General features: G+C 47.8%; 1 protein-coding gene across 4 annotated transcripts in view; it reads left to right on the forward strand.

Moving 5' to 3' along the window:
- LOC132883379 (uncharacterized) overlaps nt 1-14,259 on the forward strand; it is a 59,188-nt gene that overhangs the window by 17,102 nt on the left and 27,827 nt on the right. For all 4 annotated transcript variants that reach the window (XM_060916928.1, XM_060916929.1, XM_060916931.1 and 1 more), the window contains 4 exons: nt 12,635-12,670; nt 12,838-12,900; nt 13,722-13,757; nt 13,849-13,908. In XM_060916928.1, coding sequence (XP_060772911.1) covers nt 12,635-12,670; nt 12,838-12,900; nt 13,722-13,757; nt 13,849-13,908 — 195 coding nt within the window. The remainder of the gene's footprint in view (nt 1-12,634; nt 12,671-12,837; nt 12,901-13,721; nt 13,758-13,848; nt 13,909-14,259) is intronic.

Consider the following 14,259-nt stretch of genomic DNA (forward strand, 5'->3'; position numbering starts at 1 on the left):
AATAGTCTCTCCAGATCATCCAGGGTCCTCTGCCGTGTCTTGTGCTCTTCAGCTCACCCCACAGGTTTTCAATGGAGTTCAGGTCAGGGGATTGAGATGACCATGGCAGAAACTTGATTCTGTGCTCAGCTAACCATTTTTGTGTTGATTTGGACATGTGCTCCAGATCATTGTCCTGCAGGAAGATCCAGTAACGACCACGTTTTAGTTTCCTGGCAGAGGCAGCTGGATTTTGATTTAAATTGTTCTGGTATTTCCTGGAGTCCATGCTGACGTACCTTAACAAGGTTTCCAAGGCCTTTGTGGAAGCCGTGGTCTAATGGTTAAAGAAGCAGCTTTGGGACCAAAAAGTTGCTGGCTCGATTCTCTGGACCAGCAGAAATGACTGAAAGTGCCCTTGAGCAAGGCACCTAACCCCTAACAGTGCCCCAGGCTGATCTGGGTATGTTGTACATTGCTCTGGATAAGAGCATCTGCTAAATGCCATTAATGTAAAAACAGCCCTAAAACATTTTATTAGCTTTGCCATAGTGATATACAGTGGGGCAAAAAAGTATTTAGTCAGCCACCAATTGTGCAAGTTCTCCCACTTAAAAAGATGAGAGAGGCCTGTAATTATCATCATACAGTAGGTACACTTCAGATATGAGAGACAGAATGGGGGGGGGGGGGGAATCCAGGAAATCACATTATCTCATCTCATTATCTGTAGCCGCTTTATCCTGTTCTGCAGGGTCGCAGGTGAGCTGGAGCCTATCCTAGCTGACTCCGGGCGAAAGGCAGGGTACACCCTGGACAAGTCACCAGGTCATCACAGGGCTGACACATAGACACAGACAACCATTCACACTCACATTCACACCTATGGTCAATTTAGAGTCACCAGTTAACCTAACCTGCATGTCTTTGGACTGTGGGGGAAACCGGAGCACCCGGAGGAAACCCACGCGGACATGGGGAGAACATGCAAACTCTGCACAGAAAGGCCCTCACCGGCCACGGGGCTCGAACCCGGACCTTCTTGCTGTGAGGCGACAGTGCTAACCACTACACCACCGTGCCGCCCTAAATCACATTGTAGGATTTTTAATGAATTAATTGGTAAATTCCTCGGTAAAATAAGTATTTGGTCACCTACAAACAAGCAAGATTTCTGGTTCTCACAGACCTGTAACTTCTTCTTTAAGAGGCTCCTCTGTCCTCCACTCGTTACCTGTATTAATGGCACCTGTTTGAACTTGTTATCAGTTTAAAAGACACCTGTCCACAACCTCAAACAGTCACACTCCAAGCTCCACTATGGCCAAGACCAAAGAGCTGTCAAAGGACACCAGAAACAAAATTGTAGACCTTCACCAGGCTGGGAAGACTGAATCTGCAATAGGTAAGCAGCTTGGTGTGAAGAAATCAACTGTGGGAGCAATTATTAGAAAATGGAAGACATATAAGACCACTGATAATCTCCCTTGATCTGGGGCTCCCCGCAAGATCTCACCCCGTGGGGTCAAAATGATCACAAGAACGGTGAGCAAAAATCCCAGAACCACACGGGGGGACCTAGTGAATGACCTGCAGACAACTGGGCCCAAAGTAACAAAGGTCAGTAACATACTACGCCACCAGGGACTCAAATCCTGCAGTGCCAGACATGTCCCTCTGCTTAAGCCAGTACATGTCCAGGCCTGTCTAAAGTTTGCTAGACAGCATTTGGATGATCCACAAGAGGATTGGGAGAATGCCATATGGTCAGATGAAACCAAAATAGAACTTTTTGGTAAAAACTCAACTTGTCGTGTTTGGAGGAGAAAGAATGCTGAGTTACATCCAAAGAACACCATACCTACTGTGAAGCATGGGGGTGGAAACATCATGCTTTGGGGCTGTTTTTCTGCAAAGGGACCAGGAAGACTGATCTGTGTAAAGGAAAGAATGAATGGGGCTATGTATCGTGAGATTTTGAGTGAAAACCTCCTTCCATCAGCAAAGGCATTGAAGATGAAACGTGGCTGGGTCTTTCAGCATGACAATGATCCCAAACACACCACCTGGGCAATGAAGGAGTGGCTTCGTAAGAAGCATTTCAAGGTCCTGGAGTGGTCTAGCCAGTCTCCAGATCTCAACCCCATAGAAAATCTTTGGAGGGAGTTGAAAGTCCATGTTGCCCAGTGACAGCCCCAAAACATCACTGCTCTAGAGGAGATCTGCATGGAGGAATGGGCCAAAATACCAGCAAGAGTGTGTGAAAACCTTGTGAAGACTTACAGAAAACGTTTGACCTCTGTCATTGCCAACAAAGGGTATATAACAAAGTATTGAGATGAACTTTTGTTATTGACCAAATACTTTTTGTAACAGTTCTAAGGAAGGGTGGAGCACAGAGGATGGCAGGACAGAGATCAGGTTTGCAAGATACACTTTTATTGCCACACTTTTCAGTCTAGCCTCAGTGATTAAACACAGACACACACACGCAGGTATCTGTTCAGGGAAGAGCTTCTCTGCTCTCCCTCCTTATATAGGGCACGGTCACTGGGAAAACACACACAAACACAGGTTAATCGACATCAGGTGTAGTGATTCTGCCACTTACCTTCCCTGATTCCGTCCTCCTGTCACAGACCGGCGCTAGACCATGCCCCCGCTGCCACATACCCCCACCGCCCGACTCAGGCCAGGCGGCTGTCCGGCCTGCAGCCGACTCCCCCCCCCTTGACGGGAGAGGAAGTCTGCCACGACCATCTGCGCCCCCAGCCTGTGGACCACCTTGAAATTAAAGGGTTGGAGTGCCAGATACCAACGGGTGATCCGCGCTTTGGCATCCTTCATGCGGTGGAGCCATTGGAGGGGCGCATGGTCCGAACAGAGGGTGAAAGGGCGTCCCAGCAGGTAGTAACGAAGGGTGAGGACCACCCACTTGATTGCTAGGCATTCTTTTTCTATAGTGCTGTAGCGCCCCTCCCGCACCGACAGCTTTCTACTGATGTATAGGACTGGGCGGTCCTCCCCCTCCACCTCCTGGGACAAAACCGCCCCCAACCCTCTGTCCGATGCATCGGTCTGTAATATAAAGGGGAGAGAAAAGTCAGGGGAGTGTAAAAGTGGCCCCCCACACAGTGCGGCCTTTACCTCAGAAAAAGCCCGCTGGCATTGCTCCGTCCACTGGACTGGATCTGGTGCCCCCTTTTTAGTGAGATCAGTCAGCGGGCTGGTGACGTCTGAATAATTAGGTATAAACCTCCGATAGTAGCCAGCCAGCCCCAGGAACTGTCTCACCCCCTTTTTGGTCTTGGGCCTCGGGCAGGCCGCAATTGCTGCAGTCTTGTTAATTTGGGGACGCACCTGCCCATTGCCCAAGTGGAAGCCCAGATACCGTACTTCCACCCGCCCAATCGCACACTTCTTCGGGTTGGCTGTGAGACCCGCTCGCCTCAGCGACCTAAGGACGGCCCTCAGATGTTCAAGATGCCTCGGCCAGTCATTACTATAGATGATAATGTCATCAAGATAGGCGGCCGCATAGGTGGCGTGGGGGCGGAGGACCCTGTCCATCAGCCGCTGAAACGTAGCGGGCGCCCCAAACAGCCCGAACGGAAGTGTGACGAATTGGTGTAAATCAAACGGTGTGGAAAAGGCCGTTTTTTCTCGGGATAGTGGAGTCAAGGGGATTTGCCAGTATTCCTTCGTCAGATCCAGTGTCGAATAAAAGCGAGCAGTGCCTAGTCGATCGAGCAACTCATCAATACGAGGCATTGGGTACGCGTCAAATTTAGACACCGTGTTGACCTTCCTATAGTCCACACAGAACCGGACCGACCCGTCGGCCTTGGGTACCAAGACCACTGGGCTGCTCCAGTCACTGTGGGACTCCTCGACGATGCCCATTTCGAGCATGGCCTCGAGTTCTTCCCGAACCACCTTTTTCTTGTGTTCGGGTAGCCTGTAAGGGTGGATCTGCACTACCACCCCCGGGGGCGTCTCTATGTGGTGCTCTATGAGGTCAGTACGACCGGGCAGGGGCGAGAACACATCCGAAAACTCGGTCTGCAACTGGGTGACCTCCGCTAGTTGGGTCGGGGAGAGGTGGTCTCCACAGGGGACCGGAGGGGTACGTGATGCTAATGCCCCTTTTTGGACCTCTGGCCCCAGCTCCGCCTTCTCCAGAACCACCGACACCAATGCCATGGGGACCTCCTCATTCCAGAGTTTAAGCAGATTGAGGTGGTAAATCTGTAGCGCCCCACCCCTGTCCGTTCACCTCACCTCGTAGTCGACCTCCCCGACTTGCCGTGTGACCTCAAAGGGTCCTTGCCACTTGGCAACCAATTTGGAGCTCGACGTGGGCAACAGTACGAGTACTTTATCTCCCGGTGCGAACTCTCTAAGGTGCGTACCCTTGTTGTACAGGCGGGTTTGCCGTTCTTCGGCCTGCCGCAAATTCTCCTGGGTTAGGTGGGTGAGGGTGTGGAGTTTTGCGCGCAGGTCCATAACGTATTGAATTTCGTTTTTGCTTTGTGAAGGCCCCTCCTCCCAGTTTTCCCGCAGCACATCTAGAAGGCCGTGCAGCTTCTGCCCATATAATAATTCGAATGGGGAGAACCCCGTGGAGGCTTGGGGGACCTCTCGCACTGAAAACAGCAAGGGCTCGAGCCACTTATCCCAATTACGTGCGTCCTCACTTACGAATTTTTTAATTATATTCTTAAGGGTGCGGTTGAACCGTTCAACTAAACCGTCCGTTTGTGGGTGATACACGCTGGTGCAGATCAGCTTAATACCCAATAACCCATACAGTTCGTTCAGTGTTCGTGACATAAATGAGGTGCCTTGATCCGTCAGAATCTCTTTTGGGATCCCAACGTGGGAGATGATGCAGAAGAGTGCCTCCGCAATACTGCGTGCTGAGATATTGTGCAGAGGCACGGCTTCTGGATATCGCGTTGCATAGTCCAGTTGCATAGTTGCATAGACCGATCTAATGGCCCGACGAGATCCATCCCATTTCTTTTGAACGGGGTCTCGATTAACGGTAGAGGGCGCAAAGGCGCTTTTGGAACGGCCGCTGGATTTACTAACTGGCATTCACGGCACGCCGTACACCACCTACGGACATCGCCGCGAATCCCCGGCCAATAGAATCGGGCCATTATTCGGGCTAGTGTCTTATCCTGCCTTAGGTGTCCAGCCATGGGATTAAAGTGAGCCGCCTGGAATACCAATTCCCGGCGGCTCTTAGGAATTAAAAACTGCGTGACTTGCTCTTTAGTTTGAGTGTTCTGCGTCACTCGGTATAACCTATCCTTCATAATCGCGAAGTAGGGGAAGGACGGGGTGGCGTTCGGCTGGAGCGTTTGACCATCGATTACTCTCACTTGGTCAAACGCATGCCGCAGAGTCTCGTCTCGCGACTGTTCTAATGGTAAATCCGTGAGGGATTCCCCAACAGAGAGAGGAGGGGCCGGCGGCTCCTCACTCTGACGTGGAGATGACGTAGACGGCTCTGCGACAGCTGCTCCTGCCAAAGCGACACCGGGACCTCCCCCTGTTAAATGGCAGGACCCACTCTTTACTACGTGCATCATTAAATCCCGAAATCCCGGCCAATCCGTCCCCAAAATTAAAGAGTGGGTAAGGCGAGGATTAACCTCCGCCTTCACTATAAATTTTTCCCCTCGGAACAAAATGTGGACTGACACCAAAGGGTAGCTGTGAATGTCCCCATGCGCACACAACACCTTCACCCCCTGTGCTCCCCCCAATGCCTCATTTTGCACCAGGCTTTGGTGAATTGAGGTCTGATTACAACCCGAATCCACCAACACCTGATATGTATCCCCTTGAATACTCACCGGTATGCGATACACTCCGGCCTGATCGAGGGCGGCTCCTGGCGCGTCGGGGATCCAAACCACCACGCCCACCTCCATGACCGTGCACTGTTGTTGGAGGTGGCCCGGCTCCCCACAGCACCAGCAAACCGGCCCAGGCTTCTTCTCCGCACCGGTGTTCTGGGGCTCACTCACCTGGGGGGGGGAGAGACAGACACAGAAGGGAGCAACAGGAGGGCACCGCGGGTGCGGCGGGCCGGCGCCGCCTCCACGGTGGGGAAATGGGGCGAGGACGAGACACAGGAGGAGAGAGAGAGAGAGAAGAAGAGAGAAGAGAAGAGGCTGTTTGCTGCCCTGCCGCCGGGACAGCCGCCATATGGTCCTCCGCCAGCTCGACTGCCTGATCCAGTGACGCCGGGCGGTGGCACTAGACCCACTCTGCGGTTCCTGCTGGTAAACGGGCGATGAATTGCTCCAGCACCACCTGGTCGATGATCCCCTTGGCATCACGGTTGTCGGCCCTCAACCACTGCCAGCAGGCGTCCCGGAGTTGCTGGCCAAATGCGAACGGCCGGCCAACTTCCTCCAGGCGCAAAGCGTGGAAGCACTGACGCTGCTGTTCTGGGGTGTGCCCCACACGCTGGAGGATGGCCCAGCGAAGATCCGCGTAGGCCAGCCGGCGTTTGGCGGGGAGCTGTAGCGCGGCCAGCTGTGCCTCTCCCGTTAGCAGGGGGAGGAGGCGTGCCGCCCGCTGCTCCACCAGCCACCCCGAGGTCTCCGCAACTTGCTCGAAGAGCGTGATGAATGCCTCGGGGTCGTCCTGCAGGCCCATCTTTGTTAGGGTGAGGGGGGACGGGCCCGCGGTGGGAGCGTTGGTGGACCCCGCCGATGCGAGGAGGTGCTGGAACGCCTGTCGATCTTCTTGTTGGGCCAACACCAGGGCCTCGAACCGCTGTTCTTGCTCCTTTCGGAGGGTGAGTAGCGCCTGGTGCTGGCTTTGCTGGGCCGTGGCGAGGGCGTGGACCAGTTCAGTGAACGGGGAGGACTCCATGGGGCTGTTAAGCTGCTGTGCTCCAGTCCCGGGTTTCGGCACCACTGTAACAGTTCTAAGGAAGGGTGGAGCACAGAGGACGGCAGGACAGAGATCAGGTTTGCAAGATACACTTTTATTGCCACACTTTTCAGTCTAGCCTCAGTGATTAAACACAGACACACACACGCAGGTATCTGTTCGGGGAAGAGCTTCTCTGCTCTCCCTCCTTATATAGGGCGCGGTCACTGGGAAAACACACACAAACACAGGTTAATCGACATCAGGTGTAGTGATTCTGCCACTTACCTTCCTCAGCCCTCCTGTCACAGACCGGCGCTTGACCACGCCCCCGCTGCCACACTTATTTTCCACCATAATTTGCAAATAAATTCTTTAAAAATCAGACAATGTGATTTTCTGGATTTTTTTTCTCGTTTTGTCTCTCATAGTTAAGGTATACCTGTGATGAAAATTACAGGCCTATCTCATCTTTAAGTGGGAGAACTTGCACAATTGATGACTGACTAAATACTTTTTTGCCCCACTGTATGTACAAACATTATGGCTGGGAAACGACTACAGCTTATGCCAATTACAATGGCCCCATTGTACTTATCCTGCATATCTTTGGACTGTGGGGGAAACCGGAGCACCCGGAGGAAACCCACGCAAACACAGGGAGAACACGCAAACTCCACACAAAAAGGCCCTTGTCAGCCACTGGGCTCAAACCCAGAACCTTCTTGCTGTGAGGCAACACTGCTAACCACTACACCATTACACCAGCATGCCGCCCTGACTACACCACCATGCCACCCTACTACACCACCGTGCCGCCCTGGACATCACAGAACTTTCACCATATTTTACAGTTGGGATAGGGTTTTTTTCATTATAGCCAGCCTTCTTTTTACACCAAACCCACCTTGAGTGTTTACTGTCAAAAACCTCCAATTTTGTTACATGAGACCATAGAACACAGTTCCAGTCAAAGTGGTAGTAGCAGCATTTCACAAACTTCAGGTGCTTACGTTCATGGTTAATTGCCGGAAAAGGCCTTTTTCTGGCATACGTTCCAAATAATCTGTTGGCATGAAGATGGTGTCTTATGGTCGTTTTAGAGACTTTGAAACCCCAAAATTATACTTTTTCTTGTAATTCACCAACAGTGATCCTTGTGGATTTTTTTTTGCCACTCTTGCCTTCCTCCTCACTGTACAGTATGTGGGGGCAAAATAAACTTAGATCCTCTTCCAGGCGAGTTTGTAACAGGTGTCCACTTTTTATTATTATTATTATTATTATTATTATTATTATGGGGCGGCACGGTGGTGTAGTGGTTAGCGCTGTCGCCTCACAGCAAGAAGGTCCTGGGTTCGAGCCCCGGGGCCGGCGAGGGCCCTTCTGTGTGGAGTTTGCATGTTCTCCCCGTGTCTGCGTGGGTTTCCTCCGGGTGCTCCGGTTTCCCCCACAGTCCAAAGACATGCAGGTTAGGTTAACTGGTGACTCTAAATTGACCGTAGGTGTGAATGTGAGTGTGAATGGTTGTCTGTGTCTATGTGTCAGCCCTGTGATGACCTGGCGACTTGTCCAGGGTGTACCCCGCCTTTCGCCCGTAGTCAGCTGGGATAGGCTCCAGCTTGCCTGCGACCCTGTAGAAGGATAAAGCGGCTAGAGATAATGAATGAATGAATTAATGAATATTATTATTATTATTATTATTATTGCCCTAACAGTAGAAATGGACATTTTTCAGCTGAGTAGCTTTTTTTAAATAACAATTCCCTGACTTATGAAGGTCAACACACTTCTCCCTCATTTGCTTTGTGTGTTCTCTTATCTTTCCCATGTTGATGGATGACTAAGGGAATTTGGGCTCTGTGTCACCTCATATTTGTCCCCCATTTAATCAGGAAGTCATGGATTACAGCTTGAAAATTTCTATACACTCTAATCAACTCAAAAATGCACAATTTAAATGGGAAATATGCTTTAGTTACATTGTATTCATTATAATTTCCAGGTGCCAATAATAGTGGCAGGTGTTTTGTTGAAAATAATTATTTCTTGATGAGGGATTTGTTTTTCTCTGAATACATTTATTTAAATTAAAGGTTGGTTTTTTCTCGTTTTTTTAGTGTGAGATGAAGCTACTCCACCGAAAGGTGGATCTTTTTTCTAGCTCTTTTGACTAATTTTTACAAGGGGTGCTAATAATTGTGGAGGGTACTGTAAATAGCTATTGTAAGATTTGGGTGTCTGAGAGTTTCAGTCATTAAAAAAAAAAAAAAAGCACAATTGCTACAAATGACTTTTTCTTTCTCCCAAGGATAGAAACATTCCTGTTGAAAAATGACAGTTATACTTTTCTTGTGCATGGAAAGAGGTCACTCATGTGATGTAGGTGATACCTGAGCTGTAAAGTGAGTCAGGTTTTAATAATAACTGGAATGTAGATATGGTTATTGGTGCCAGTCATTGTAGTTCCTGCATTGCCCTCTTGAGACGTATGAGGTCAGACGAGTGTCATTCAAGCCAATAAAGGCTGCCAGTGCAAAAATATCAGTGTTGTACCATACCATTGTGCAGATGGACATTCCAGAACAAATCACAAGACAAACATTCTTATGCTGCCACTCCTTTCATTTGCGTGCAGGAAAATCAAGCCATAGGAGAACATAACTACTTTAAGCAGAACATTAATGATGGAAAAAAAAAAGCCTTGTCTGAATCTTAATTTCTCATGTGATGTGTAGAAGGGAGGATCTGAAGTTGGCAGAATCCATGCTTTAAATATAATTTGAGTTCAATTATTTTGTAGCTTGCCATGGTGTAATCATATGAGCAGTGTTTTTCGGAAATGAGTCGCATAACTGTCAGTTGAGCTTAGCTTAATTTATATGCCACAGAATACCCAAGGATTGCTACGTACTTACTTGAACATTCGTCTTCCGTTATGACTACAGTGTATAGAGATTTGTAGGAAGAAAGGATTTTCTAACACTAATGAATTTGGGCCTCAACAAATTTATGCTGTTCAGGAGGCCAAAAGGGTTCCTACTCAGAACTTAACAAAAGGACCACATTCAGAGATGGCAACATCAGTTCCAAAGTTAGGTCAATATTTACACAATACTTAAATTCAGTCTCCACTTACGCTGGTGCTTATGTTGAATTTCTGGTTGCCCCAGTCAGCTAATTAGGAAATCCCATATGCAGTTCATGACTGCAAAGTTGTTATATTTGTTTTGTGTGTCGAGCTCTTGGAACAAGAATTCTTCAGTTGTGTCTAAGCTACCAGCTTTAAAGACAAGCAAAAGCATGATGTGTCATTCATTAACAAATTGCTGTGGTATAAAAGGAATAAAACACTTTGAGATGCTCTTGGAAAATAATCAACTTCAGGGTGGTAACAGTAACTTTGCATCAGGCTGCATCACACCACCTTGTCATGGAATATTTTCCTCTAACTTTTTTTTTGTTAAAGATTTTTTTGGGCTTTTTTCACCTTTATTGGATAGGACAGTGCAGAGACAGGACAGGAAATGAGTGGGAGAGACGGGGAGGGATCGGGAAATGACCTCGGGTCGGAATCGAACCCGGGTCCCCGGATTTATGGTATGGCGCCTTAGCCACGACGCCCCCAATATTTTCCTATAACAACAACAACAACCCCCCAAGTATTTTATTTCTTCTATAACAATCAAAATGTTATATAAAATTCTGTCTTTGAGATACATATTGTGTTCTATTAAAATGTCATCTGCTCTGATCGCTTCCCTGTGCACAAAAAAGTAGCCTCTGTTATAGTTTTAATTCATGTCATTAATTAATTCATAATGTCATAGCTATACACTGATCAGCCATAACATTATGACCACTGACAGGTGAAGTGAATAACACTGATATCTCATTACAATGGCACCTGTCAAGGGGTGGGATATATTAGACAGCAAGTGATCAGTCAGTTCTCAAAGTTGATGTGTTGGAAGCAGGAAAAATGGGCAAGCGTAAGGATCTGAGTGACTTTGACAAGGGCTAAATTGTAATGGCTCGACGACTGGGTCAGAGCATCTCCAAAACAGCAGGTCTTGTGTGGTGTGCCTGGTAGGCAGTGGTTGGTACCTGCCAAAATTTTTCCAAGGAAGGACAGCCGGGGCGGCACGGTGGTGTAGTGGTTAGCGCTGTCGCCTCACAGCAAGAAGGTCCTGGGTTCGAGCCCCGGGGCCGGCGAGGGCCTTTCTGTGTGGAGTTTGCATGTTCTCCCCGTGTCCGCGTGGGTTTCCTCCGGGTGCTCCGGTTTCCCCCACAGTCCAAAGACATGCAGGTTAGGTTAACTGGTGACTCTAAATTGACCGTAGGTGTGAATGTGAGTGTGAATGGTTGTCTGTGTCTATGTGTCAGCCCTGTGATGACCTGGCGACTTGTCCAGGGTGTACCCCGCCTTTCGCCCGTAGTCAGCTGGGATAGGCTCCAGCTTGCCTGCGACCCTGTAGAAGGATAAAGCGGCTAGAGATAATGAGATGAGATGAGAAGGACAGCCGGTGAATCAGTTACAGGGTCATGGGTGCCCAAGGCTCATTGATGCACATGTGGCGCGAAGACTAGCCCATCTGGTCTGACCCCACAGAAAAGCTACTGTAGCAGAAAATGCTGAAAAAGTTAATACTGGCTATGATAGAAAGGTGTCAGAACACACAATGCATTGCAGCTTGCTGCGTATGGGTCTGTGTATGGGGCTGCGTAGCTGCAGGCCAGTCAGAGTGCTCATGCTACGTAACTGCTGTCCACTGCTGAAAGCACCTACAATGGGCACGTGAGCATCAGAACTGGACCATGGAGTGATGGAAGAAGGAAGCCTGGTCTGATGAATCACATTTTCTTTTACATCATGTGGATGCCTGAGTGCCTGTGCATCACTTACCTGGGGAAGAGATGGTACTGGGATGCACTATGGGAAGAAGGCAAGCCAGCAGAGACAATGTGATGCTCTGGGCAGTGTTCTGCTGGGAAACCTTGTGTCTTGGCATTCATGTGGAAGTTACTTTGACACATACCACCTACCTAAACATTGTTGCAGACCAAGTACACCCCTTCATGGCAACGGTATTCCTTAATCACAGTGGCCTCTTTCTGCAGGATAATGCATCGTGCCACACTGCAAAAATTGTTCAGGAATGGTTTGAGGAACATAAGAAAGACATCAAGATGTTGTCTTGGCCTCCAAATTCCCCAGATCTCAATCTGAGCATCTGTGGAATGTGCTGGACAAACAAGTCCGAACCATGCATGAAAGCCCCACCTTGCAACTTGCAGGATTTATAGGATCTTCTGCTAACATCTTGGTGCAGGTACCACAGTACATCTTCAGAGGTCTTGTAGAGTCCATGCCTTGATGGATTAGAGCTGTTTACATTGATTAGGCAGGTGGGTTTAATGTTATGGCTGATCAGTGTGTCTTTAATATTGCCATTCCAAGTATTTTTGATTGTATTTACAGCCCAAAACATTTCAGTGTCAACTGTCAGACATTGTTTATTTTTGGCAAACTCCACCCGTGCACACTCCTACACAACTATTTGAATAGCAGTTCAGTCTGTGGTTAGGTAAGGCCTGACTATCCATGTGCACAATGTCGGTATTCTCTTCATTACAATTCAACTCTGAATACAGCCCATTGTGACTATTGAATGTATATTTTATTTCTCTGTGTACCAATTCACTGACTTATAATGCACAAGAATACAATATTTCATCTTTGTGCTTATTTTATCAGGCTGGGAAATTAAAACTAAGGAGGGAGTCTTTGAGGGTGAGTATTACATTAATGAGTATCACATTCTTGATATTCATTTGTGTCAGAGTAATAATTCTGTTATTTCTTGTTTGGAAAGAGTGGATTTGAAAAGTCATTGTTAGCATCTTGACTGATGAAAAAATTCAGTTGAAAACACTTTTAGTTTTAAATGTTCTCAATAGATTGCTCTAGAATCTGAGGCAGCCCAAAATGCAGATGTTCTTGGGAAGAAATCTGGCAAAACAGTATGTCTAACAAGCATCTAATCTTTATATAAAGATATCTTCTTTTTCTTCTTCTTCTCTTGGCTGCTCCCGATTAGGGGTTACCACAGCAGATCTTTTGTCTCCATTGCTCCCTGTCTTCCACATCCTTCTCTACCACACCTGCCACTTTCATGTCCTCTCTCACCACATCCATGTATTTCCTCTTTGGCCTTCCTCGTTTTCGTTTGCCTGGCAGCTCCATCCTCAACATTCTCCTTCCAACATGCTCTGCATCTCTTCTCAGGATGTGCCCGTACCATCTCAGTCTCATCTCTCTTAGCTTAATTCCCAAGCTCTCCACATGTGCTGTCCCTCTGATGTGCTCGTTCCTTATCCTGTCCAACTTTGTCACTCCCATCGCAAACCTTAACATCCTCAACTCCGCCACCTCCAACTTTGCCTCCTGTCTCTTCGTTAAGGGTACGGTCTCCAATCCGTACATCACAGCTGGCCTCACTACTGTCTTACATCTTACCTTTCACTTTTGCTGGGACTTTCCTATCAAAAATGACTCCCGAAATCCTTCTCCAACTGCTCCACCCTGCCTGCACTCTCTTTCTCACCTCACTATCGCAGCCTCCATTTTCCTGCACAGTTGACCCCAGGTACTTTAATTCACCAACTTTCTTTATGTCTACTCCTTGCATCTTCACTACACTCTCAGCCCCATTCTCATTGATGCACATGTATTCTGTTTTGCTGCTGCTCACCTTTATTCCTCTTCTATATATAATATAAAGATATATTATTTAATAATATTTCTGGGCCACTGCTTTCATTGGCATTCCCTTTCTTTTTAGAAAAAGAAGCTGAAGCTCTCTAAAAGAGGGTCAAAGGTAAAGTAATATTCAAATGTAAAGATATTTAATTTACCCAAAAGTGCTATGATAAAAGGAGGCATGTTATTAAAAAGTTTATGGATTTCAGGATAAATCAGCAGATGACGCGAGGGCTCTGCAAATAGACACAGTTCCCCGAGAGTCAAAGGTACTGTCCTCCACATGTCCAATTTTTCAGAGGTGAAACTAGTGAAGCCAATTTACTCATAATCCCCCAAACAAACCCAATAGCTAAAACCTTTTTATCTAAAGAACATTAGACCTTGAACTTATACTAACATTATGCTGTTGAGAATGGCAATTGGATAGGTATGCTTTTCCCTCACAACCCTGTCTGTCACTGTATGAATCTGTTTTCAGTATCTATTTTTTTTAAATACACTGTCACCTTTTCCAAACTCTGGAGCTGAATGTGCCAAAATAACCACACACACACAGTATCTGGGGCAGCACGGTGGTGTAATGGTTAGCATTGTCGCCTCACAACAAGAAGGTCCTG

This window comes from Neoarius graeffei, chromosome 3, assembly GCF_027579695.1.
Source record: "Neoarius graeffei isolate fNeoGra1 chromosome 3, fNeoGra1.pri, whole genome shotgun sequence".
In the NCBI taxonomy this organism is placed as follows: domain Eukaryota; kingdom Metazoa; phylum Chordata; class Actinopteri; order Siluriformes; family Ariidae; genus Neoarius; species Neoarius graeffei.